The 27,200-nt window shown below is 44.2% G+C and overlaps 1 protein-coding gene across 2 annotated transcripts in view; it reads left to right on the top strand.

Annotated features, from left to right (window-relative positions):
- Window positions 1-26,732, top strand: part of atp2c1 (ATPase secretory pathway Ca2+ transporting 1) — a 31,656-nt gene extending 4,924 nt beyond the window's left edge. The window contains exons 1-27 of one of the 2 annotated variants that reach the window (XM_015949580.3): window positions 8,409-9,145; window positions 13,906-14,010; window positions 16,470-16,586; window positions 18,566-18,655; window positions 18,782-18,817; window positions 18,904-18,965; window positions 19,043-19,151; window positions 19,414-19,569; window positions 19,645-19,713; window positions 20,149-20,224; window positions 20,511-20,577; window positions 20,997-21,121; window positions 21,208-21,305; window positions 21,385-21,480; window positions 21,621-21,710; window positions 21,985-22,089; window positions 22,505-22,661; window positions 22,737-22,907; window positions 23,035-23,132; window positions 23,218-23,268; window positions 23,453-23,619; window positions 23,782-23,850; window positions 23,950-24,066; window positions 24,350-24,497; window positions 24,659-24,754; window positions 24,990-25,131; window positions 25,222-26,732. In XM_015949580.3, coding sequence (XP_015805066.1) covers window positions 9,083-9,145; window positions 13,906-14,010; window positions 16,470-16,586; window positions 18,566-18,655; window positions 18,782-18,817; window positions 18,904-18,965; window positions 19,043-19,151; window positions 19,414-19,569; window positions 19,645-19,713; window positions 20,149-20,224; window positions 20,511-20,577; window positions 20,997-21,121; window positions 21,208-21,305; window positions 21,385-21,480; window positions 21,621-21,710; window positions 21,985-22,089; window positions 22,505-22,661; window positions 22,737-22,907; window positions 23,035-23,132; window positions 23,218-23,268; window positions 23,453-23,619; window positions 23,782-23,850; window positions 23,950-24,066; window positions 24,350-24,497; window positions 24,659-24,754; window positions 24,990-25,131; window positions 25,222-25,343 — 2,802 coding nt within the window. In that variant the 5' untranslated portion in view covers window positions 8,409-9,082 and the 3' untranslated portion in view covers window positions 25,344-26,732. Of the gene's footprint in view, window positions 1-8,408; window positions 9,146-13,905; window positions 14,011-16,469; window positions 16,587-18,565; window positions 18,656-18,781; window positions 18,818-18,903; window positions 18,966-19,042; window positions 19,152-19,413; window positions 19,570-19,644; window positions 19,714-20,148; window positions 20,225-20,510; window positions 20,578-20,996; window positions 21,122-21,207; window positions 21,306-21,384; window positions 21,481-21,620; window positions 21,711-21,984; window positions 22,090-22,504; window positions 22,662-22,736; window positions 22,908-23,034; window positions 23,133-23,217; window positions 23,269-23,452; window positions 23,620-23,781; window positions 23,851-23,949; window positions 24,067-24,349; window positions 24,498-24,658; window positions 24,755-24,989; window positions 25,132-25,221 lie in introns of those variants that run through there. The other variant, XM_015949581.3, reaches the window with a different exon arrangement.
- Window positions 26,733-27,200: the final 468 nt, after the last annotated feature.

Raw genomic sequence — 27,200 nt, 5'->3', positions numbered from 1 at the left:
CCTGCTCTGAAACCATCCATTAATGCTTGGTGCTGTTCGGTCGGTTTGAGCTTTGACCTGCAGAGCGCCGTGATGTTCACTCACAGCTGATATGCTAAATCACCTCTCCACCAAGCCTAAAGAAGCTGATCCAATTGGAGCCAGAACATCGTTGCCAGACTGAATACACCACTGCCACACCGCAATGAAAATTTCTATGTTTTTCTGCATTATAGCCCTTATGTTGTGATTCTGTTTGTTTTTTTTTCTTTTTTAATGTTTGTAATAGGGCTGGTTGATAATTCAATAGTTCAATATATCGATAAAAAATGGGTCGATAAAATTTAAATAAAATTTTTTTCCTTTTTTCATTATAACCTATCAGGTAGCAGCATACTACTTACTCCTAACCAAGCAAAACCACAGTTTCTACAATTTTAAAAATATTTTTCAATAATTATCAATCAATATAAAAGTATTTTTATCGATATACTATTTTTCCTATATTGTCCAGCCCTAGTATGTAATATTTCGTTCTAAGTTTACTTCTTGTCTGCTGCAAAACAAATTTCTCTGTAGTTTAACGACACTGGACAGAATTTGGGAGCGTAACTTGTATGTATCCAGGAAGTTATTCTTGTTTAAAAAACTAAATTGTGACCTAGTGCGAGCCATGGAGTTATCTGAATCTGAGTCTGAAGTTCAAATATTTATGATTCAGATGCTTTTATATTATGTTGAACTTGAATGTTTCATCTAATCTTCATCCTGGAGTCATGAACAGAATTCTTATCTTGCAGTTTGATATACTTAGAGGTTAACTGTGTAAAGTGGCTGTGAAAAGGAGCTCCGAATGTTGACTGAAGGAAATGGAGGAGGAGGAGGAGGTGGTGGAGGAGCTTTAGCTGTCAATTATTGTTTATATTCATCCTGAGAAACCTGTGAGGTCTTATCTTGGAAGAATGGCCTGTTAGAAGGTGTGTGTGTGTGTGTGTGTGTGTGTGTGTGTGTGTGTGTGTGTGTGTGTGTGTGTGTGTGTGTGTGTGTGTGTGTGTGTGTGTGTGTGTGTGTGTGTGTGTGTGTGTGTGTGTGTGTGTGTGTGTGTGTGTGTGTGTGTGTGTGTTAAAATTTCAGCCTGTCTTGAGATTAAATTTAGTTATTCTAAAAGCAAAAATAACAAACCATTCAAACCAGAGGAGTGTGTGTCGAAGTGACCTCTTGCACTGAGCTATTAATACATCCTTGTGTAGAGAAACACACCTGGTGAATTTTTCCTTTCGAGTATTAAGTTCTGTGGTTGGACCGCCACACAATGTAGGCGAGGAGCCTTTTCAGGTGAATCGGTGTTCCAGGTGATTGTTGGAGGAAACTGGCAGTGTGATCTGTCAGTGATTATAGGGTTTTAGTTGTGGTTGATAATTATAAAAATAACACATTTAAGACGAGCAGGTCACATTTTTATGTTAATCTAAAAATTAATGATTATTCATTGTTGTTAAAAGAATAATTTTCCTGGAGCTCCAGATAAAGATCCCTGAAAATCTGGTCTGTCCTTAATTCAGGTGTGATGGTTACTGGTGGGTCTAGCTGTGTGACTCTCTTCTGAATTAAAGGTGGAATGTGGTGATGATGACCAGCTTCATGCTTGTGTAGCAGAAAGTTCTTTTGATAATCATGGTTGACCTGATCATACGGGTATGTTCATTCTGTCTCTCAGACCTTGAGAACAATTACTGGTGGAGTGAAATGTGAACCAGCAGCCGGCCAACCCCATCATCAGGTTTCAGCTGAGAATCACCTGGTTGGAACTGAATCCTGGTCCTTGAAAGATTGTTTTGTCTTTGGTGTTTTTATAGATTCATGGAAAAATAAATGAGGACAGTTTTTGCGTCTGAGGTGCTGCTGGGAACAAAGATGATAAAGATCCCATTTAAACTGGTTCTTTTCTGTTGCCACGTAGCTCTGGTTGGTGCCTTGAAGTCGGCAGCTTTTTGCCTGAACCAAAGATCAGAGGTCAACAGTTCAGCTAACAAAAGCTCTGAAAATATAATGAACTGGTTTTTCTTTTTCCTGAATTTTCAGGCTTCTTGGCATGTATTTTGGGATATGCATTCAATATGTTGGTGACTGAAAATTGTGTTTAAACTTTTTTCGACAAGTGAGCGATTTTATTTCATATTTATTTCGTAAACCTCAGACTTGTAAGAAAGGAAAATTGCCCCCCAGGTCATCTCGTCTCATTAGACCTAGAGCATTGTGTTGGATTCCATTTTTACCTATGAACTGTGAGTGGACACCCATGGGTTTTAATATGGCAATTCTTTTATTATTGAACTCTTGCACCTCTAAAGACATCAACTCATAAAAACGGAACCCTGTGCCCTTGCTAAATGGTTAACTTAAAAACAAGATGGTTCATCTGAAGTGGTGTTTGTCCTCTGAAAATAGAAGGAAATAAATAGACTTATGAACAAGAGGAGAAATTGTAAAAAAGCTAAAGTACAGTTTGCACTGTTCCTGATTAGCAATATTTTGCAAGCTTGGACAGATACTCAGAAGCAACCTGCCTCTCAAGTCCTATTCTGAGTCTGAAACATCTTCCTAAACTTCTGTTCAACCATGTCACAACTCTGAAACAGTTTAACAATCTGTAGATCAAATCTGACTGTTCATGATTTTCTTATTTTGTTTGGAGATGGGGCTGACACAGAGAAATCAGATTACTCCCCCATTGAGCCGTTCATCAGACTACTCAGCTGCTTTTCCTGCTGGTGTTGGTCATAGCTTCTCTGACATTGTTTTTTTCCATCTGAGTTAGCTTGTTAGTCCAGCTCCATATACTAGCTGTTCTCTGGGCCCTCTGCCAGGTGGGTTCATAAAAGGAACTGTGGTCAGACAGTCACAACCCTACTTTCTGTTTTTACTAAATATGTCATTAACTACCGTAGTTTCCCTTGTCTTATTTAAATCAGCTGCTGTGTTAGTACCAAACTGAAAAAAATCCTGGACTCTGTTAGAAACCATCGACTGATCTCACTTTTTTTGTCTTAAGGTCTTTAAAAAGCAGCTTGCCAACCATTCCACAGGAACAGCTGTTTAGGGCTGCAGCTATCGAATATTTTTGTAATCGAGTACTCTATCGAATCTTTTTATCGATTAATCGAGTACTCTAATAAATTACCCTTTTGTGTTTGTAAACCATTATATAAAATAGCATGTTATAAAATATGAAAGACCTCTCAAAATGAGCAAGCAATTGCCAGTTATTCTTCAAGTTTTATTCAAAATTAAGTTTGCAAAACTTCAGCACTTCAACTTTACTTAACAGTAAACAAATGCGTGTGCAAAAAATAAGTAAACAACCTGAGCCGATTTTCCCCTCGTGCGAGAATCTACTAGCCTGCAAGCCAGACAAAAATTAGGAGGATAACTGTTGAAGTAGCGCTGCGAGCGGCTGCGGCCCAAACAGAACCAGAACCGCTCACGGCGCAAACAGCTCGCCGGCTGCTTCCCTATTAACACACGTTCGTTTTAATTTCTACACTTTTTTTTCTCACACAATAACAAGGATTGTCGAGAAAGCATGTTTGCCGTGGTTTTGTCAAATTATACTTATCACAAAACATTTATTTACTTTCTTTCGTTTTCCTCATAAATACCCGTGTCCTCCTGCAGCAATCCCGAGGGACAACAAACATCAATAACACAATAAAAAGTCCGACATATTGTGTAAAAACTGCTATTTTTAGCACATTTTAAGACCGACGTGTTGCTACCAGACTTATGGTGTGAGCTGAAACTGAGTGCTACAAACGAAAAAGTCACACAGTGTCTGCAGAATATATAGAAATACAGGCTAAAATGCATTATCTTGTGGAGGCTCCGAGTCCGCTTGCAGAAGTGACATTTACAGGTGCTGCAGCATCGAGGATGTGGTGTTGTGGTAGGCTAAATCCATTTGACAGTATTTATACTGGACTACGTTTTCCACCTTACGACGTGACAAATGGTCCCACACCTTTGACATTTTCTGTCTTTTTCGCACTCCACCGGGGTTCAAGTTGTCCGCCATGGCTTAAGAGAAAGTTAAGTTACATTCGCTACTCGCAGTCCAGTGGGCATGTGCGTCACTTATTTCGGTCCTGGTGAAACATGACCCCATGCGTTTGCAAAGCCATTAATTAATTAAATATGAATTAAACGAATCCTCGAGGCAGAGAATTTGACTCGAGGATTTTTTGTACTCGAATTATTCGAGGTACTCGAGGAATCGTTTCAGCCCTACAGCTGTTATCAAAGTGATAAATGACATTTTGGTAAATGCAGGCAATAATGACTCTTGGGTTTTATTACTGTTTTCTGTGTTTGACACTAGATTAAAGAATTTGATTGGATAGGCTTAAACATTTGTGAAATGTGCTTCCAGGGCTAAGATCCTTCCTGACCAGGAGATCTTGGAGTATTTGTTTAAAAAATGAGACCTGTGCTGTGAGGTGTTGTGTCTCTCATGCTTCTGTGCTTGGCCCACTGCTGTTTTCACTCTTATCTGCTGCCTCGTGGTCTTTGTTTACATTCTTTTCATAAGCTTTCAATCTGCACATGCAGTGTCAGAAAACTAAATTATGGCCTTAGTCTGTCTAAAGTTGGAGTTTTAAAATGCTTGCAATCTAAGGTTGGGCGATTGGAAGAATTTATCGACCAATGGTGATGGGCCAAGCCCTTCAAACACAACTGTAGACATCGTGAACACTTTTGTCCAACCATTCGGAAATTCAAAATAATGTCCAACTCACCGTTTGGAGCCTCATATCATTGACAGTCAAGAGCAGTCTCCAACATGGCCCTTTTACGTCCACAAGTCTAATAAAAGTACTCTAATAAAATAGTTGTTCCACAACAACCCTTACCTTCACAATCCTGCATAATTTGCTGTGGAAAACATTCAAAACTTCCCTCAGATTCACTGTTGGCATCCAAATGTTGGCTTCAAACTTTTGAGATCTTCCCAAACTGACAGGTGAAGGGTTACCCCTCCACTGCTGGGACAGAATCATAAGCTATTGGCTGACAGGTGAGAATTACCACCCTCTATAAGGTGTGTAGCACAAACCAGTGCAATTTATGTCCATCTTTTTTTGGACTGGCAAATATTGCTTGGAAAATTATTATGTATCACCAAACCTTAACATCAACAACATCCCAGCTTACCTAAATTATTATGACCAGCCTGGATACTCCCCCTACTGGACAAAAACAAAACCGCGAAACAGACCCTCTGATAATGCAACACATTCTCACTCCCAGCGCGTCAAAAACAAACGCTTGGTCAGCCACCCTCCGCGTCAGACCCCTGACGCCAAAAGTGCCCTTTTTCTTCACTTATGTGCGAAAAGGGGTTTTACCCTTTTCTGACTGCAGATCCCAATGCAGGGAGCCACTTCCTTATATCCCTTCTTGGTTGGAGAGGTGTCTGATGGCATTTTATTCTAGCTTCAGCTTTGCTACTATAAATGCCAAAACCCTCCCCAGGATGCTGCGGCAAATCCCGTTTTTAAAATGCTATGGTCCTATAAAAAAAACTTAAGATGTGCACCCTGCTGACATTGGGACAACAGAATGGCAGTGACTGCAAGCATGGAGTGGGCGGAGAAGGCCTATATGCCTCAAGTGGCATATATTTGCCACATGAGGATATTTAAAAGCCATTTTGACATATAAGCAGAGGAAAAAATATATCGCAATATATATTGTTACCGCACATGCTTCAGATTACAGGTGCTGGCCAGTAAATTAGAATATCATCAAAAGGTTGAAAATATTTCAGTAATTCCATTCAAAACGTGAAACTTGTACATTATATTCATGCAATGCACACAGACCAATGTATTTCCGATGTTTATTACGTTTAATTTTGATATTTATAGGTGACAACCAATGAAAACATCAAATCTGGTATCTCAGACAATTAGAATATTCTAAAGGCCAATGAAAAAATGTTTGTTTCTCTAATGTTGGCCAACTGAAAAGAATGAACATGAAAAGAATGTGCATGTATAGCACTCAATACTTAGTCGGGGCTCCTTTTGCCTCAATAACTGCAGTAATGCGGCGTGGCATGGACTCGATCAGTCTGTGGCACTGCTCAGGTGTTATGAGAGCCCAGGTTGCTCTGATAGTCGTCTTCAGCTCCTCTGCATTGTTGGGTCTAGCGTATTGCATCCTCCGCTTCACAATACCCCATAGATTTTCTATGGGGTTAAGGTCAGGCGAGTTTGCTGGCCAATCAAGGACAGGGATACCATGGTCCTTGAACCAGGTGCTGGTGGTTTTGGCACTGTGTGCAGGTGCCAAGTCCTGTTGAAAGGTGAAGTCTGCATCCCCATAAAGTTGGTCAGCAGCAGGAAGCATGAAGTGCTCTAAAACTTCCTGGTAGACGGCTGCATTGACCCTGGACCTCAGGAAACAGAGTGGGCCAACACCGGCAGATGACATGGCACCCCACACCATCACTGACGGTGGAAACTTTACACTGGACCTCATGCAACGTGGATTCTGTGCTTCTCCGCTCTTCCTCCAGACTCTGGGTCCTTGATTTCCAAAGGAAATGCAGAACTTGCTTTCATCAGAAAACATAACTTTGGACCACTCAGCATCAGTCCAGTCCTTTTTGTCCTTGGCCCAGGCGAGACGCTTCTTGCGCTGTTTCTTGTTCAAGAGTGGCTTGACACACGGAATGCGACACCTGAATCCCATGTCTTTCATGAGTCTCCTCGTGGTGGTTCTTGAAGCGCTGACTCCAGCTGCAGTCCACTCTTTGTGGATCTCCCCCACATTTTTGAATGGGTTTGTCGTCACAATTCTCTGCAGGGTGCGGTTATCCCTAGAGCTTGTACACTTTTTTCTACCACATTTTTTCCGTCCCTTCGCCTGTCTGTTAATGTGCTTGGACACAGAGCTCTGCGAACAGCCAGCTTCTTTAGCAATCACCTTTTGTGTCTTGCCCTCCTTGTGCAAGGTGTCAATGATTGTCTTTTGGACAGCTGTTAAGTCAGAAGTCTTCCCCATGATTGTGGTGCCTTCAAAACAAGACTGAGGGACCTTTTAAAGGCCTTTGCAGGTGTTTTGAGTAAATCAGCTGATTAGAGTGGCAGCAGGTGTCTTCTATATTCAGCCTTTTCAGAATATTCTAATTTTTTGAGATACCAAATTTGGAGTTTTCATTAGTTGTCACTTATGAATATCAAATTTAAATGTAATGAACATTGGAAATACATTGGTCTGTGTGCATTGCATGAATATAATGTACAAGTTTCACGTTTTGAATGGAATTACTGAAATATTTTCAACCTTTTGATGATATTCTAATTTACTGGCCAGCACCTGTATATTGCAATATAGATTTGAGGCCATATCGCCCAGCCCTAGTTGGCAGTGTCCTGCAGCAAGTGTTGTGCAGAGAAAAGTGAACCTGCCGGCCGTAGTGCCGCGTGTCTGCCCCGACTCGGGAACAATCATCATTCAATACATAATGGGGATGTAAACAATTGTATATATGAGCAATGACGCTACAATAATCTTTTGTTAATCTTATGTGATTGGAAATCCCTAGTACTGTTCTGCAGCGTTGTCCGTTTCTTTGACCATTGTTTATATTCTGCTTTTTCTTTGTTCACTCCTGCCAGCATTTGGGTGTTGGGCTAACCCGGAAGAATGCCAACTCAGAAGGGCGCATGTCACCACTTACCCTGGTGGAGTCAAACCCACTTCATTCAGTAATTTCTTTGTCTAATAGACATGTAAACTAGGATGAAAGGCTCCCACTCCGGTTAAGGTATTAGCTTGATTGTTGCCATAGCTCAGCATAGATGCTCGTGTAACCACACTGTTATTGTACTAGAAGCTGTGCTGGTTTGTCCAAACTAGAAAGCCAAATGTCTGTGGTTAGGAGCTGGTTATATAACATTTCCTGTTTCTTAATGCTGGTAAGACAGATTTGATGATTATAGGACTGAGAATGCATTCCCATTTGTCCAAAACTTCCCCATGAATCTTGATGACTATTAGTTGCAAGGAAAAGAACTTGGTTGGGTGAGGGTGCTGTTTCTTTTCATGCCCATCTCAGTGCAACAACCTCCTTCATGACTCTAGGCAGGCATGTTTTTACAGAGGTTTTAGTTAAAGACACGCATGTTCACCCTATGGTGATCCTATGGGTCTTTAATCCATGGTTAACGTTTTTACTGGTTCTTATTGATGTTCTACTTGATTTATCTGATTTAAACCTGCATTGTTTTGTTCATGTTGCTTTTATCTATTTTATAGCTATTCAGCACTTTGAGTGTTTTACAAATAACATAATAATAATAATTATTATTATTTTATTATTATTATTATTATTATTATTATAAATGTTCTGGTTCCATAAAAGAAAGAAAATTCTGCTCAAAGTTAAAAAAAATAATAATAATTCCTTCAAACTTCTGATCTAGAACCAATTTAGAGGATTATGACAAAGGCTGGGAGAAGAGGTCTGGATTAGAAGTTCTGATCCGGATCGAGAGTTCAGGACCAGACCCGTGTTGTATCTGAGTCACAGCTGTAGTTGGTGTTGGTCTGAAACCAGAAACGTTCTCCTGATTTTGGAAAAATGAACATTTAGCTATTCCGAGTTTTTTGTTTGGTTCGGTAAAATTTGTGACAGATGTCCTCTGATATTCATCCCACAGCCGGCTCAAGCATCTGAAGATGTGAGACAGCTTTGGGAGAAGTTAGAAATCCCAAATCACTTCTTCTTCTTCTTCTTCTTCTACTTCTACTTCTGCTGCTGCTTCTTCTTGCTTCTTCTTCGTGCGATTCTGTGAATCTTCCAGGAATGACGCTGTGTCCTAAATGAACCAGCCCTTTTGCTGAGTAAACAAAACAAAGCCTGTGACGGATGGAGGGAGGAGGAGTGTGATCGTTTGATTGTCTGTAAAGGTTCAGTTCTTTTCACTCCTGGCCTATAAAGAGGTGTCAAATCCGGAGTCGTCTTTCCCGTTTTCTTGCTTCTGCTTCTGCTCCTGCAACAGAGTCGGTCCTTCACGGGAGTCTGCCTGATGCCATCATGTTTGGTTTTTGTTTTTCATCTCGGCAGCAGTCTAAGAAAAATCAAGAGATGCTGCAGCAGGCAAGTAGAAGAAAACCTTCCTAACCTGTAATGGATAGGAGTAGACGGAGGTCTCTGTTAGTTGAGAAATAAAGCTGGCGTTTTAATCCTGATTAGATCTTCAGAGCTGATGGTCATGAGACCTTCTGCTGAATTGGGGCTAAACGTGACTCGTTTTTACTTTGCTAACATTTCAGCTCAGACTACTGATACCATAAATTTTCTGCAGGGTTCTCCAGGTCAGCTCTGTCTGTCCTGTCACTGGAACTTAAAACATGCTCAGTAAAAGTTTTGACAGACTTCATCCAGCATCTGGAGACAGGAGACAGCTTTAGGAGGAGTTAGTCACCATGAAGACAATTTAATAAAACCAGAAAAAGAAATATTTCATTTTCCCAACATCAGAATAAAGTTTCTCATAAATGTTTCATTCAGTGTGACTCCAACCAAACTACACCATTTCAGGTGTTTGTGTCTCCAGCGGGTAGCCGAGAGCCCGGCTCTGTATGGGATTAGTCAAGTCAGAGCAGACCTGAGGTCAGATTCCTCTGCCTTCTGTTGTTTCAGACTCATCTCCAAAGCTTTTGGGGGCAACTGGTCCTTTCTGGAAATTAATTTTATAAAAATATAGAATGTAAAGTATGGCTAGGAGTTTTTATGCTAACTCCATTTGCCTGAAAGGCGTGTGATGTTTTCTCATAACTGCTGTTATTTGGGGCTTTTCAAGGCCCTAGTGTGTAAAAATATTTGACTCTTTAGCACCACACAGTTCAGAGTAGGTATTGCAGCTACAGTAGCCCACTTACATCAAAAAAGCAATGTGAAAATGCCACACACCAGCTTTCAACTGTCTGCAAGTATTGTTTACTGTTTCTGCTGCTTTCTGCAGTCAGCGTCGCTGTGATCAGAGAGTCCTGTGTCCTGTATTTGGTGACTATATGTAGAACGAGTCTGATCAGTCATTGTCAACAGCTGTGTTCTCGCCCCTGTGCTGCTGCTTCTGCACATGTAATGCGCCTGTCAAACTCAGCACATCTGGCGCATCACTCGTCTCTCGCTCCCCCACAGCTGTGCTCGCACTGCCACAGTTTTATTTGTGTGACCGTGTGAGCGTCCTGTCACTGTGACCCGATTGATCATGCGCACTGGCTACTTGGCCAAGGGGATGTCCCTTTGGCTGACTGGTTGGCACATGTGACTCTTACCCGGGAGTCTGGGGATCGAATCCCGCCCGGGCCCTCGTTTCTCCGCCTTGCCACATATGATTTCCAGCTTTCAATCCAATGATCACATCTAGTTAGAGCAGGGCAAGCAACCCCAAGGGGAATGAGCAGAATTTTTCCAAACCAGCAAGGCTGCCATGAAGAGAAACAACGCCAGCCCCGCACACAATTACAGGAAGGAGAACGTTCATGCCAAAGCACAAACATGAAACCCAGAGCAAACCCTATCCCTAAACAGCTACTGTATAGAGCTCCGGACGTCACGTGACTCGGAGAGTAGACGCCATGTTGGCAGGCAACAAAGGTAAACAAAATGAACGGGATCGGCTTGGATTTTACTCCGTCAGAGTTTACTTCACACTTTAAAACCGAATAAATCGTTTTACATAGTCAGAAATTAAATAGATTAAACATCTCCGACCCTTACCATGCCCCTGGGATAATTTTTAAAAACGCCAGAAGCTGTCGGAGCGGATCTGGCCAGGGAATGCCTTGGGATTCCCCCGGAGGAGCTGGCCCAAGTGGCTGGGGAGAGGGAAGTCTGGGCCTCTCGACTTAGGCTACTGCCCCCGCGACCCGACTCCGGACAAGCGGATGAAAATGGATGGATGGACAAATAACATAGATTTACACGTAAGTAGTTCAAATAGAGTGCTGTGCTGTTTGAATGTATAAACTGAACGCCAAGAGAAATCACAAGTCTGATTTTTTTTCCCGTGAATAAAATAAAAATGTCAGGCAGGAGCGTCTCAGGATCTGTCTGAGATCTGTCTCGGTGACACAGATAATAGCAATCCAAAGTGCTTTTTATGTGTGATCTGACAATTGATCAACCATTGCTTAAAATGAAATACAGCTTAGCCGGTTAATTGCTGTGATCATAAAACACGTAAACGGCAGCACGCAGAAACACGAGGCAACGTTTTACATGATGTTTACATGTTGCTATAAGTAATAAGACAGAAAAAGCCACGCCAAAATAAGTTTAGGAAGCCCACTAAGAATCGTAATAAAAGCATTTAAAATAAATACCATACACAGTTGAGGAAACGTTGGTTTAAGTACCTGATATGATGTGGTCGCTGCATAAGCGAAAACCTTCACTCTCGGGATCCCACAATTTCATTTTAGCCCAGTCACTAGCGCATTTTACTGCAATGATCCAATCTTTGCGGTGTTCCGGATCTTGGGGAATCCTGTAGAAGGCTTGTCCCTTATGTCGTCTGCGTCTGTTCTGCATCCTGGGGCACAACAGGAATCTACCATATTTCCCGTTTGAGTTTTCTGACAATAACAAATAGTCCAGCTGTGGGCTTCTGCCTGCCAATATGGCGCCGTTTTGATTTGAACTGTTGCGTGCCGGGAGAAGTGACGTCAACTCCCGGAGCTCTATTGGACCATCTTTGTCGACATCTTTTTTTCATCTTTGTGTGCATGAGCAAATGACTGGGTGGCAAAACAAACACAAAATGGCCTGCTATCAATACACGATATACACTTTTAAGAGACTTGACGAAAAAAATCCTCGAAATATAACCACTTAAACATCTAAAGACGAGGTGGTTTGGAGAGAAGCTTCAAATCTGTATTGAAGAGAAAAGTAAAATGATTAAAACCTGTATGAGCTCTGTGATGATGGAAAACATTGGTCCGATTCGCCAGTGTTTTTATTTAGGTTTTGTTTGTTTTGTTTTTTTGTTTTGTTTCACAAATCTGCTGGGGAAGCATTATCTCTTCTGAAAACAGAAAGCTGTGGTCGTGCTAATTGCAGCAGTTAGCTCCGACAAGCAGAGTCACAACGTTGTTTCCATCACCTGTGGGTGATGGCCAAAGAAAATGGATAAATCCTCACAGCGACAGCTAAGCCAGGTGAATTTCATTAATCAGTGTCCTTGTTTATCTGTTTATTTATTTATTATTATTATAATGATCATGAGTTGAGACACCTGCATCAAAACGCTGATGACTTCAGGCTTTCACCTGACCAGCTGATCCTGCTTGTACAGCTCACAGGAGGCGGGGCCCAGGTGTAACACCAGCTCTTCCTCCCATTGTTTGCACCATCATCTCCTGCACGGCTGGAACAGATTGTTCAGTTCAGTTAAGTGGGTTCCAACCTCCTGCTCCTCCTCCTTGTTCTCCTCCTACTCTAGGAGGGAAACTAAAACAGCGGTGTTCTGTTACTAGAGACTCTTTAGGTGGGTCGTAAAAGTGGGCGGTGTGTTGGTTCTGGCGGGTTAGGGTTAGGGTTTAGGTGCCACAGAGTCAACATGTCAGCTTTAGGTTACACTAACATTCATAATACTTCCTGCCGTACCTTTCTTAACTAGAAGGTGTTCCTACAGAGCAAATAATCCAGGAACAACAGTAGAAAAAGAGTTAGACAGAAGTGATCCTGACACACCTTAATGCCTTGTCTCTACCCAGCCCTGACACAAAGGACCTCTGACGTTTATCATCTGTAAAGATTAGGTTTCTCGTTGTGATATGCTGATGCCGATCACCCATACCAATCACTAATGCTGGTACCGATCACCGATGCCAACTACCGATACCGGTATCGATCACCCATATGATACCGATCACAGATACTGATCACATGGATTGACTCGAAAGCTTTCTATGTAGTTATGATAAATACTGCTGACTGCACAATCTGGGGGTAAAAAGGACATAACACTGACTTAATTTAGACAAAAATATGTTTTTACTTTTTTCCAAGAGAAAAAATGCAACAAAAAACTTTCAGAACAATCTATGTGTTTGTTTCTGACCACAGCGACTGAGCCTCCTACTCAACGCAACTTTTAGAAGTGAAGAAGCCTCTTGGAGAAGCTAAACAGCTTAAAGAATACCAGAAAATACCAGTTTTCTTAATAAAATTCTCAGATGATGATGTTCAGGGTGACACAGCTGCAACTCAACAGGACAACATGATAACTCTCCAGTGTAGCTGCTATACCAGTAACACAATGTTTAACAGACTGAAAAAAATAAAGCTCTCAGAAGGCTAAATGGTCAACAAACAAAAGAAAATCTCACAAATTAGCATTTTGTCAGATTAATTTGATTCATCATTAAATACATTTTTAATTGATTTCCCTTAGTGGAGCTCCTAGTGAGAGATCCTGGTGGATCTAGTTTCCTGGTGTCTAACCCTAACCGTCTTCCAGCACCATGATTTAAATTATTTTTCTGGGTATTTTCTCAGCCTTCTGGCCCAGCAGGTACCTGACATCACACTCTGTAAACATCGACCGAACCTGAGAAATACCAGGTCATGACCCCCTCTGGATTACAGCCCCATTCTCACACCCTTCTACAGATTACATCTGGTAGTCTGAGGTTGCATGTTATGTTATGTTTTGTTTTCATTTGAATCCAGAGACCTGGTTTGGGTTGTTTTCCTGAGCTTTTCTGAGAGGTTCAGGTCCCCGTTAGGGGGCTGATGTTGTTCACATCTGTTCTGTAATAATGGTTTCAGCTCAGCAGCTCCCACCTTCACCCTGAACTGTGGACTGGCACTGACATGATTTTTGTGTCTTCTTTCTGTTGCAGCTTTCCGAAAACCAACCCTGCAGTGAAGATGAGACCATGGTCCCAGTACTAACGTCCAGGAAAGCCAGTGAACTGCCAGTTAATGAAGTAGCGTGTGTCCTACAGGTAAGCTGGCAGCGAGACTCTGTAATTGGTTCAGACCAGGACCAATCAGAGGTGGAGAAACTCTCCGTGTCCCAGCTGTGGAGCCTGTAAGCATTAAAGGGATAGATTAGATGTTTTAAAGAGGGTACTTATTGCTCTTTGAACAGCCTAAGTTTTGAGAAACATTACTACTGATCAGAGCTTCAATCCAACGATTAGAGTTAACCCTAACCCCCTGGGAGGTGTTAGCTAATCACGGTTGCACCAGTTACAATCAGAAACACCAGTTTATGTAAATACTCTTTTATTACATAAATTCACCGTTTCTGGTTATTTAGCAGAATTATGACCTTCCAGTTAGGAGCTAGCTTCACAGCTACAAACATAAAAATCCATGTGATGTGGGATTTTCTGTGTTGTAACGCTTGTTTTCATGTTTTTGTTATTACGTGTTCATTCTTCAATCAAGTAGATTGTTGGGTTAACCCAGGGGTCGGCAACCCGCGGCTCTGGAGCCGCATGCGGCTCTTCCATCCATCTGATGTGGCTCTCTGTGCTTGTAAATTAATGAATCGATATTTAAATAAAAAGCTTTATATTTTACTGCATTAATTTTATATCCGTATGCCAATTCTAAATGTAAAGATTGTCTGCGAAAACCTGAACAGTTCCAACCCGGTCTTACTGTGAGACCGGGTTGACGCGTCACGCTTGTGCGTAATCATATCGGCGCTTTCTGAGCTGACGAGGATGTGAGATTCTGGGATTCTCCTCAGACGGCTCCTGGATGTGTCGCCACATTGGAGACAGGAACAAGCGCTATTCAGCCAAAGTTTCATAATCAGGGAACATTTTCTAAGTGACAAGTCTCTCTGAGAGACAGGGTTTGGAAAACGCTCGCTTCAGTCGGAGGAATCTTCCCGCATGTGCTCTGGTTCTGCGATGCACTCCCCTCTCCACATCTTCAGCTCGCTGTGGACCTTATGTAGTACACGCTGACAGCAAGCTGCGCTGAGCAGTGTCCAGCTCAGATGTTCAGATGGGAATCTTTTCTTGAGTGATTTAGCTACATCTGCGATGTGCGTAGAATAAAATGTCAGTTCGTCTGCATGCATCGAGGTAATTCTTTCTATTCTTTCTCCTTCAAAATAAACGGTCAAATACGGGAACTATCCAGTCAACACAAGCCCTGCTTTTAACTGTTTTGTTTTCTTGTGAAAATTGTTGCAAAGAGATATAATTTAACTTGATTACCACCAGAGCCAGGCGCACTGCACCGTTATCTCCGTCACTGTAAATGAGGGAAAAACAAAATGATCGGATCCTTTTCTGACCTTCCCCACCTACAAAGTTTAATTACAACAATCAAACGTGACAGAGCCTGGATTTGTATTCTGAACAGTCTAAACATGTTTTAAAAAGAAACGTATGACAAAAGTGGCACCTGCTCAGTAAAACCACCAACAGGCTGAAAAATATCAAAATATTGTAGGCAGAGACGGGCTACAACTTCTGGATCCACTTTATATAAATCGTTTTGATTATCTTCTTATGAAAGATAACTTTGACGTATACGAGCGACCGGTACCGGCTGCTGTCACCTGTTGTGAGCAGCGCTCTGCTGTCTGAGGGTAGGCCCCGCCCACAACGCCGCAGCTGCTGTGGCTCCCAGTGTTTTGTTTACTGTGGGAAATGGGTAATAATGGCTCTTTGATGGGAACAGGTTGCCGACCCCTGGGTTAACCTGTACCCGTCGATCTGCAAAGGATTGGATCAGGATTTAGGATTGGGATTATGGCTCTGCAGGTGTTTCTCCTCCTTATATGGATAAACTGTAGTCTGATCAAGTGTCAAATCTGGGAAAATTGAGGCCGTGAATGAATGCCAGATGGATCCATAGTTTCCCTATTGAGTTATCTGAATACTCTACACAGTTTCTAGCTTCAGGCAGCATTATAGAGCCATCAGGATTAACCAGCCAATCAGCACACCGCTCATTTAATAATCATGTCCTGGACAAGTGGGCGGGGCTTGCCGTCATAAGCCCCAACAAACTTTCATTCAGAGAGACTCAAAGAACTGTTTCCTGTGGTAAGATCACGTTCTAGAACACCTTTAAGATCAGAGATTCACTTGGTACCTAGTCATAACTAATCTCTGCTTCTCCACACTAAAGCTGTTCAGAGAGCTGTCTAGAGCAGGTGGCACTTCACAGCTGTTCCACAGAAACACACTCAGACACCTGAAGTTTCCCTTAGAGAATGCATTTCCCGATCTTTTTTGGTGGTTTTTGGTGTTTCGATGTTCTGCATCATGAGAACCTTTCAGGTTTGACTGTTCAGCTGTTGATGATGAAATTCTCCAGATTCTGAAATTTGTCCACCTGTTCAGTAGTGATTAGCTGCTAGCTTAACTCAGGAGTGGTTTAGTTTCAGGTTGGATCTCTGTGAAATTTTATCGTGTAACGTTGGTTCTGTCAGGCGGACCTGCAGTCGGGTTTGACCCAGGAGGAGGTGAACCGGAGGAGAACTTACCACGGCTGGAACGAGTTCGACATCAGTGAAGAAGAGCCGCTATGGTGGAAGTACATCTGCCAGGTAATGAAAGCCGACTGTGTGGTGGGTGTGTGCTGACCAGTCATGGATCTGAGCATCTGAATGTTCCTGTGTCTTTGTTCTGACTTCTAACCAAATGTTCTGGGTCACATCAAACCCAGCAGCACTGTTCAGTACAGTGAGGAATGTTCTGACCTCCATGAGGGTGAAACTAAAGAGGAGCCCCACACCCAGAATCCAGCTCAATCCAGAACGTGATCCTGCATGAGACGGTAGAGGATGTCTTTAATCATCACACATCCTGAGGGACTTTGATGCTCCTCTGATTGGTCCACATGAACTCCTGCAGCAGCTTCAGAGCAGAGATGTTAAATATAGAAAATCATCAGGAGAGGAGAGAAGACAAGGAATAGGATGGTATTAAAGGAATGAGGATGAAGGAGGAAGCCGAGAGATCTCTTATCATGAGAGCTGGTTCTCTCCCTAAAAGAGGAGTGTAAAATATTCATTCTCGTTAACTTTTAGGTGTGAAGTGTTAGCCTGTCTATTCTACTGTGATGCTTCACACTCGGGGGTTAGCAGTTCACCGTGTGTGTGTGCATGTGTTAGCATTGTGAAGCACTTTACAGTCACCTGACCACTACTGTCGGTCATTTAGAGGAAACCAGGTCACCAGAACGCTGAAACTGAGTTCAGAACTCAGGCCTGTTTTTCCTGATCTGAGATCAGCTGCAAAACTCGCACTCAACAGTCTAAAAGCTGCTTTAAAGAGAATACTTCCAAAGATGTCATGTTGTGTCGCTCCAGCGTGTCCTGGATGGACCCCAGGGGTCTTTTGCCTGCAGGACATGTCGGAACCATCTCAGCTGGCTCTTCTCTACGTGGAGAAGCGGCAGCTCTACTCCACCCCATCCCACATGTCCAAGCTCCTCCTCTGATCGCCCTGCTGAGGGAACTCATTTCTGTTCTCATGATCTTGTCCTTTAGGGTTGTTCTTTGAGCTCATGACCATCAGTGAGGGCTTGGAACAAAGATCGACTGGTAAATCAGAACCTTCTGTTTCTGGCTCAGCTTCATCTCTATCACAGCAGAACAGTTCAGCGCTGATCTGCTCACTCATCTCTGAGATACTTGCCTCCACCTGAGATATGACCATTCCCTGACCTAGACTTGACCCAATCGTTCCCCTTTCAGGAACCATGGCCTCAGATTTGGAGTTGTTGCTCTGAACTGAGCTGAGGGTCATATTTTGAAGGAGCGAAAAGGACAACATGTCTCTGCAGACACAGGTCAGCCCTCACCCAGAACAGGACCAGTGTAGTCCCGGTCCCAGTGCAGTGCGAGCCAGGAGACCTGGAGATAGACCGAACAATCTCTGGAGCAGAAGTTGCTGAGATAGTCGAACCTCTACACATCGGTGGAGCTCCGGGGCTTAAAGAGTCTTCTGGATGTTCTAGGGTCAAAATCTCAAAAGTTCATTTATTAACGGGAAACTAGACAGTTATAAATCGCTGTCATAAAAACAAACAGTTTTCTCTTCGCCGTGCATCCTTCTTCTCAAACCAGCTGACCACATAAGTTATACAAGTGCAACAGCACGATCACAAGGTCTGCCTCCAATTTGATTCCTCGTTAGTCTGAGCTTCCCGTTGTTGACTCTCGTTTCACCCCTCTTTTGGTCAGATGTTCTTTTTCTCTTTTAGCTTCATCGGGTAAAAGTTTTCTTTGTTTCTTTGGAGGCTCCACCAGGATCAACACGATACCATAAACGTCAGTCATCTCAGGCTCGTCTGTCCTGAGGCGTAAACATGGATTATTGTAAAGTGTTCATGCTTCTCGTAAGATACGCGACGTTGTGAGGTTTCAGGTCACCAATCTGGAGAGACTTGAGTTGCAAACGCATTATTCTTCCCATAAGTAGTGGAGGAGGCGGAGACCTTTTTTAACCCTTTAAAAGGTTATTATAGCTCCTACTGGCTCCAGGTAATGATTTAACCCTGTGCATTCGTGTTCCTCCTCAGTTCAAAGACCCTCTCATCCTGCTGCTGCTGGCCTCGGCTGTCATCAGCGTCGTCATGCACCAGCTGGACGATGCCATCAGCATCACGGTGGTACGCTGCTGGATTTTACTCTGATCACGTTAAAGCAGCAGCAGGGCAGAAGGCTGCTTTATCACAAGCTTTAGAATTAGACTGATGAGTCCTTTCTGTTAACTGCTGTGTGTTTGTGTCTAACAGGCCATCATCATCGTGGTGACCGTGGCCTTCGTTCAGGTTCGCCCCCGTAGGTCTGTTCTCCTCCCTGGGATCTATGTAGGATGTCTGTATGACGTGTTTCCTGTTTCTTGTCTCCTGTGTAGGAGTACCGCTCAGAGAAGTCTCTAGAGGAGCTCGGGAAGCTGATGCCTCCAGAATGCCACTGGTGACTTTTACTAACGATTGTGTTGATCCTAGGACACAAGCTTAGCTGTTTGCTAATGAACACACCTGTCCTCTCAGTATCAGGGATGGACACCTGGAGCACCTGCTGGCCCGGGAGCTGGTTCCTGGAGACACCGTCTGCCTGTCGGTGGGAGAGAGGGTCCCTGCAGACCTCCGTCTCTTTGAGGTGAGAACTTCTCTCTGCTGGAGGTTTTTGTTCTTGTGTTATCTCTGATTTTCTTCAATCCCTTGAATCACGACCAACTCGCTTTAAAAGTCAAAATGTAAAACAGCTACAAGAGGTTTTTTTTATCATGATGGGCTTTATTAGAACAGGGGAGGGCCTCTGCCTGGATCAGTGCTTCTCTGAGCTGTTGGCTCACCTGAGAAACTCTTGGCTTCCTCACCTGTGTGTCCAGGTGAAGCTCAGTTTCTATTTCTCTCCTCAGGCGACCGACTTGTGTGTGGATGAGTCCAGTTTAACGGGGGAAACGACCCCCAGCTCCAAATCCACCTCCCACCAGCCGGCAGCCATCAACGGAGACATCGCCTCTCGGAGTAACATCGCCTTCATGGGGACACTGGTGCGCTGCGGCAAAGCCAAGGTACCGGCAGCGCCTGTCACCGCTCTCGCTCAGCTGCTGAAATCCTGTTTCCTCACCGATGAGTCTTTTCCTCAGGGAATCGTCATCGGAACCGGAGAAGACTCTGAGTTTGGGGAGATATTTAAGATGATGCAGGCTGAGGAGGTGAGTATTCCAGACATCCATCAGCTGATTTTAGAGGGTTCCTGAGGAGAGTTGTCATTTTGACTCACTTCACTTCCTCTTTAGGTTTATCGATGTTTATTACTCATTAGTCGTTTAAAGGTTTCCTGTGATTAAACGAATCATGAATGGGGTTCTGAAGGAAAGCATACAGATTTATCGGATCCTAACTATTTCACCTGTCCTCATAAGTTCTGGTTCCATCTGGATCATCTGGGCCTCTGGCCAGAACCAGAGCATCAAACAGGAAATATCCATCTCATTAATTAGTTACAATTGTCTCTACTTCTGCTGCACCGTTAATACATTATGATTAAATACACAAACACAAGGTTTGTCATCTTCAACATGCAGTCAGGGAGATGGAGTGTTATCGTCATGGTAACTACCAATGTTGCAACCTGGTTTGTGTTTCAGGCTCCTAAGACTCCTCTACAGAAGAGCATGGACCTGTTGGGGAAGCAGCTGTCTCTTTACTCCTTCTGCATCATAGGTGTGTGTGTGTGTGTGTGTGTGTGTGTGTGTGTGTGTGTGTGTGTGTGTGTGTGTGTGTGTGTGTGTGTGTGTGTGTGTGTGTGTGTGTGTGTGTGTGTGTGTGTGTGTGTGTGTGTGTGTGTGTGTGTGTGTGTGTGTGTGTGTGTGTGTGTGTGTGTGTGTGTGTGTGTGTGTGTGTGTGTGTGTGTGTGTGTGTGTGTGTGTGTGTGTGTGTGTGTGTTTCCTGTAGAACTCAATCAGCAGCATCGGTAGTTTCGCTCAGTGTTGTCTCCGGTGTGTTTCAGGGGTCATCATGCTGGTGGGATGGCTGCAGGGGAAGAAGATCCTGGACATGTTTACCATCGGAGTCAGGTAGCATCACTTAATCCTTGGTTTTTGGAGGAGGGTTAAAGGTCAGGAAGGCTGTGTCAGTGTGGTATGTTCCTCTGCGTAGACGTTAGAAAATTTTCAAATGATTTCTGTGGAAAAAGCACAAAGTCACTTTAATCCCCTGAATTCAGACTGACAGGATAACTTCTTGGTTTCAAAGGTCAGCTCGCTCTGGCCCTGGTAGGGTCGTTTTATTTACGTTGGCGTTGTTCATGCGTAGCCGAGCTGATAGAAATGTTAATGCGCCAGTAGTTCTCGTTCTGGTTTATGATGAAGGAAACTCCTCCAGACCTTCAGAACTTCTGGAGAACTGTTGATCCAGAACCCCTTTAAGATCTTCTGCATCAGGGGCTCCAGCCTGGCTCTGACAGTGATGGATGAATTCTGATTACATTCCTCAGTCTGGCGGTAGCCGCCATCCCAGAGGGCTTACCCATTGTGGTGACGGTGACGCTGGCGCTGGGCGTCATGCGTATGGTGAAGAAGAGGGCCATCGTCAAGAAGCTTCCCATCGTAGAGACTCTGGGTAAGAATCAGTGGGTGTCAGTTGTAACGAGGAGTCTTGTTGGTGTTTCTGTTCGTCATCAGTAACTTTCTCATTTTCTCTGTTAGGTTGCTGTAATGTGATCTGCTCTGATAAAACTGGAACTCTGACCAAAAACGAGATGACCGTCACTCAGATTTTCACATCAGAAGGACTCCACGCTGAGGTCTGAGTCCCAAAACTCCACCCTGGGGAGTTACTTTGGGCCTGGGTTGTGGTTGTTTACCCTTGGCGATGTCTTACAGGTGACAGGTGTCGGTTACAATGGAGCTGGAGAGGTTTTACTGGATGGCGCGGTCGTCCACGGCTTTTCCTGCCCTTCCATCAGTAAAATTGTAGAGGTGAGTTAAAGGAGGTCATCTTGATGTTCCAGAGCTTCTAAACTCTAAAACTTGGCATACCAAAACCACATCTCCTTCAGTTTACTGGTTCTGAAGATTAGAACAAAGAGCTTAAAGTTTGAGATGTTTGTGTTGTTCAGGTCGGCTGTGTGTGTAACGACTCGGCCATCAGGAACCACAGCCTGCTGGGACGTCCTACCGAGGGGGCGCTGATCGCCCTTGCCATGAAGGTAAGCACACACACACGTGGCTCAGAACTTCCTTCAACAGTAAAAGGTCTCTGATGACCCAATAGGACCAATGAGGGCCTGATATCTGCATGTCCTCTAGAGAAGACCTCCTGTCCTAACTCATACGCCCTATCGGCTTCTTGCCTGGTTCTGATGTTGTTACCTCTGGGTTCTGGTTGTATTGAACTTGATGTTTGTCAGTTTGAAGCTGAGTTGGATGAAAGCTTCGTTAATGTGAACGAAGTCTGAGCTGAAGTGTGTTTGTGTCCTTCAGATGGGCCTGGAGAGCGTGCAGAAGGAGTACGTCCGTCTGGAGGAGCATCCCTTCACCTCAGAGCAGAAGTGGATGGCTGTTCGTTGTGTTCACTGCACTCAGCAGGTCGGTTGGACCGGACCAGAACTTTTACAGCAGAGCTTCACTCTGATTCATTAAATCTTCTCTTAGAAGATTATCAAAGTCCCAGTGAAAGGTTTAAGATCAGTTCTCTACAGCAGGAGCTACAGCAGCTCAGAGGAAATGGGATTTAGAATTAGAGCTAAGTGATAAAACTCCGGAGTTTCAGCAGTGATGTTGGAGGAGAACACACCAAAATGTTGGAAGCTGAAACGTCTCGTAGTCGTCATGAAGTCCAGCCGCGTGAAAGACTTTGTTTTGGTTTGATGCCGAAAACACAGATGAAGTTTATAAACTCGGTCGTTGACAGAAAAGTTTATAAAACTAGTTTAATTTATAAAATGTTATTAGATGAAGCTGATCTCTCCTCCCCCCCCACCCCCCACCCCCCCACCCCCAGGATAAGACTGGTGTGTACTTCGTGAAGGGAGCTTATGAGCAGGTGATTCGCTTCTGCAGCTCATATAACAGTAGAGGAGCAGCACTTCCTCTCACCTCCCAGCAGAGGGAGCTCTACCAGCAGCAGATCAGCTATATGGGCACCTCCGGACTCAGAGGTAACAAACGGTGATTCCTGCTGTGCTGCTGTTGGCCTCCTCGGTACGCTGACTTCTCTGTGCTTCATTCTTCAGTGCTGGCGTTCGCCTCGGGGGCTCAGATGGGGAGCCTGACCTTCCTGGGCCTGGTGGGCATCATTGACCCTCCCAGAGAAGGCGTTAAAGAGGCCGTCGCTACGCTCATTAGCTCCGGTGTCGCCATTAAGATGATCACAGGAGACTCTCAGGAGACCGCCGTGTCCATAGGTCTGTTTACTGTTAAACTGGACCGGGGGTGGGGTGGGGGTGATACCAGACCGGGTCAGGGGATGTTTCTGCTCAAAGCAGGCAGATTGTGAGTCTAAGAATCCTTGTGTGTGTTTCCTGTCTGCAGCCAGCCGTCTGAGTCTTTTCTCTAAAGGGTGTCAGTGTTTATCAGGAGAGGAAGTGGATCAGCTGGACCTGCAGCAGCTGTCATATGTTGTCCCCAGAGTGAGAACACTAACATGTCTTTGTTTGGGTTGGTGTCCATCCTCCCTCAGCCTTTCAGTGATCGATGTGGGCTTTTCCTCCTCAGATATCTGTGTTTTATCGAGCCAGCCCCAGACACAAGCTGAAGATTGTGAAGGTGAGGAGGAAGCAGACGGAGAGGGCACGCACGCTTTAGACACGATTACCTGATTATTCCAAATACACCGCAAATGTGAAACCTATGGAATCAGTCTTATGGCACTTTTTATAAAATCTAAACCAGTAACAGATGTCAACTGGTGACAACGTGAAGCTCAACCAGGTGTTTGAACTCTCTGCAGTCGCTGCAGAATCTCGGCGCCGTGGTGGCCATGACGGGGGACGGCGTGAACGACGCCGTGGCTCTGAAAGCTGCCGACATCGGCGTGGCGATGGGTCAGACGGGCACAGACGTCTGCAAGGAGGCTGCTGACATGATCCTGGTGGACGACGACTTTCAGACCATCTTGTGAGTGGCACCTTCAAAAACCACTGCCCCAAGGCATGCTGGGAATTAGCATACTAAACAATTTCTGCCAGTTTACAGTTTAGTTCATTAGAGGAAAACTCAACCAGTCCATGTATGTCCGTGTCTGAACAAGGTCAGTAGTGGTCGTTTCTTTGCTTCCAGGTCGGCCATCGAAGAAGGAAAAGGGATTTATAACAACATCAAAAACTTTGTGTGCTTCCAGCTGAGCACGTGAGTGAAGTCGGGATCCCCATGTCAACGGTCTCCGTGTGTCTTAATAAAGCTGTTTATTCTGACCTTGTGCTCTCCATCTCCCCTGCTGGTCTTCAGGAGCATTGCAGCATTGACACTCATCTCCTTGGCAACGCTGATGAACTTCCCAAATCCACTGAACGCCATGCAGATCCTATGGATCAACATTATCATGGATGGACCGCCCGCTCAGAGGTACGGCGGTAGTCTGAAGAAGTCGTGTGTGTGTGTGTGTGTGTGTGTGTGTGTGTGTGTGTGTGTGTGTTTGTGTGTTTGTGTGTGTGTGTGTGTGTGTGTGTGTGTGTGTGTGTGTGTGTGTGTGTGTGTGTGTGTGTGTGTGTGTGTGTGTGTGTGTGTGTGTGTGTGTGTGTGTGTGTGTGTGTTTTTCTTTATTTGGCCATTTAGTGTAGTTTTTGTCCCTTTCAGTGGAACATTTCTACGATGAGCCAAAGGTCAAACTGTTGCTTTTTGTTGTCAGTTTGGGGGTGGAGCCTGTGGATCGTGATGTCATCAGGAAGCCTCCTCGTAATGTGAAGGACAGCATCATCACCCGCTCTCTGATTGTCAAGGTCCTGGTCTCTGCCTTCATCATTGTCTGCGGGACACTGTTCGTCTTCTGGAGAGAGGTGGGACATCGTCTGCTTCTTTTGTTTCCCACCTCAGATTTGTTGTCTCCCCCCCCCCCCCCCCCCCGCAGAGAGGACATCAGCTGGGACTTGTTTTGTCCCCAGAGGACATGAGGACTCTCATTCAAGCTGATTTTTATTTTCTTTGTTTTTTTCTTCAGTTGCAGGACAACATGATCACTCCTCGGGACACCACCATGACCTTCACCTGCTTCGTCTTCTTCGATATGTTCAATGCTCTTAGCTCGCGCTCCCAGGTAACATCACATATGTCCCACCCAGGGGTCGGTCCCCAGCCTGTCACATTTAAAACGTCTTTCCGATGCTTCACTGACTTCTGTCCGTTTTTCTTGCCATAGTTCTCAAACATGCTTCTTTGTCTTAGTTGTTTGTTATTTTGTTAGTTTGTATGTTGTGTTGTTACTAAGCAACTAGCTGTTAGTCATGTTTGGGACTACGAACCAGCTGAGCTGTTGTAACCTGCGTCCTCAGACCCGAATGGTCCATGAGATGGGTCTGTGCAGCAACAAGGCCTTCTGCTTTGCCGTCCTGGCCTCCATCATGGGGCAGCTCCTCGTCATCTACTTCCCTCCTCTGCAGAACATCTTCCAGACGGAGAGCCTAAGCCTACTTGGTGAGAACCTGTAGCAACCAAACGTTCTGCGTATGCTCTGCTGCTGTCGGTGACCTTTGACCCTTGTTGCGTGCTGTCTCGACCCTACAGACTTGCTTCTCCTGGTGACCCTCACCTCCTCGGTGTGCATCGTGTCGGAGGTCATTAAGAAGATGGAGAGGCTATGGAGAGCTGAGAGGCGCCCTCCCCCTGACTCCTCACTGGATGTATGACCCCGCCCCCTCACCCTCCATTTCTGTGTTTGATTTGGAGGAAGAGGATGGTGGCGGTGCGAGGTGATTGGCTGTAGGATCTCACACCTGACTACACTGACTCATTTGGACTGCAAAGACTCGTGTGGAATCCTCAGGGTCTCTGGTCTGGGACCGGGGGGGGGGGGGGGGGGGGGTCTCTTGGTGAATGGACCCTACTCCTTATTTAGGGTGAAGTACATCTTCTGCACATGGGTTTCTACTCCAGTTGTTTTAATCGAAGACTCCTAGTTCCATGAGAGGTCAGAGATCGGCCCTGTTCTGGTCCCTCATCGGAGAACCTCCAGTGGAGGAGAACCAAGCCAGAGCTAGAAGATCTGACAGGCTTCTGCCTCTAAAAGTCTTTCTACATAGTTTTCTACCAAACAGGCACCTGCACTGCAACTTTATGACCCCGAATCTGGTTTAAAACACATTTATGACTTTAGGACCTGCTCTGTTCTGTTTCAGCGTTACATCAGGATTAAAGTTTCCTTCTGACTCTTCGGCTCTTACCTGTCAAACTCTGGATTTGGGGTCATGACCCCACATCGGGTCAGCCATTTTTATTTGCAACTCAAAGCCTTAAAAAGAGAATCTTGATTTTGTTGATAAAGTTCAGCTTCTGGGCTCTGTTGGACTTCAGAACAGAACCGGTTTTAGACATTGGACCTGTCAGTTCTGATTGTCCACGTTGGATTTTCAGATTTCTCTTTATTTTCTGATAGTGTGTCTGTCTGAATCAGAACCAGCCGGATTTGGGTTTTTGGGTCTGTTAGAACATCTTTGAGAATAATGTCACCACCATGCTCCAGTCAGCCCCACAAGATCTAGGCCAGTGATGCAGCTGATCCTGGATCAGCTCTCACCTGGACAACTTGAAAGAACCAACCAAGTTCTGAGTCGGCCCGCAGGTTTTGTTTCAATACTTTCATACAGGTTCTGGTTCTCTTCTCTTTTAAATCTAGTTGAAGCTGGGCTGAAGCCCCGCCCCCCTCCGTGTCTTAACTTGGGTACCAGCGGTTCTTTTGGGTCCAAACACCAAAACGTTTCATCTGGTGCCTTGGAGAGTTTTTGGGTCAGTCTAACAGAACACTTCCTGTTCTATTAGTTTAACCAGATTCACTTCCTGTGTTGAACACGAAGCTGCTGCAGTGCATTCTGGGAAACCGCTGACTCTTCCTGTAAACCTTATTTATTCCTCAACAGAAAGGTCCAATCAGCTTTTAGTTCCTGGCATCACATCATTCTTAGAGCAACGGTTTTGTCAGTTGTAATTTTTTCCTTTTTAATAAAGTTATTTAAGATTTTGTAAATCAAGATGGTTGGGAAATAAAGAGTACGCTGACTGTGCACGCAGAGCTGACTTTAGCAGAGTTTAGTTTTTCTAGTTTTTGCTTCTGTAAACATTTGTTTTTCATAAGAAGCTAAAGTAACTTCTAATTTATAAATGAATTTATACATTTAAAAACAGCTGGAGGGTGTTTTTATTCTGAGAGGAAATGGAAGGAAGTTTGTTTCATCTCATAAGTTTTATTAACTTTAGTTCTGCGACCCGAGTCCCAACATGACAGAAACAAACATCAGAGGTTTGTTTATTCTGTAACTTGAGAAGAAATCAGCTGAAACCTTCAGGGATTAGAAATATTCTGGTCTGATGTTCCTGAAGTTTCACCAGAAGTCTGGTTTTAGTGTCGATCCACTAGCTGTGGCTACTTGATTCTTGGAAGAAGAAAAAAACAAAAAACAAACATGATCACTGACTAAACAGTTCTTTTCAAAATAAGAGCGTGTAATGATAGTGTCCTGCGGGAACACTAGATGGGTTATTATGAGACA

This window comes from Nothobranchius furzeri, chromosome 5 (assembly GCF_043380555.1).
Source record: "Nothobranchius furzeri strain GRZ-AD chromosome 5, NfurGRZ-RIMD1, whole genome shotgun sequence".
In the NCBI taxonomy this organism is placed as follows: Eukaryota; Metazoa; Chordata; class Actinopteri; order Cyprinodontiformes; family Nothobranchiidae; genus Nothobranchius; species Nothobranchius furzeri.
Note: the sequence above shows the minus strand (reverse complement) of the source record. Positions and strands in the feature narration are given on the sequence as shown.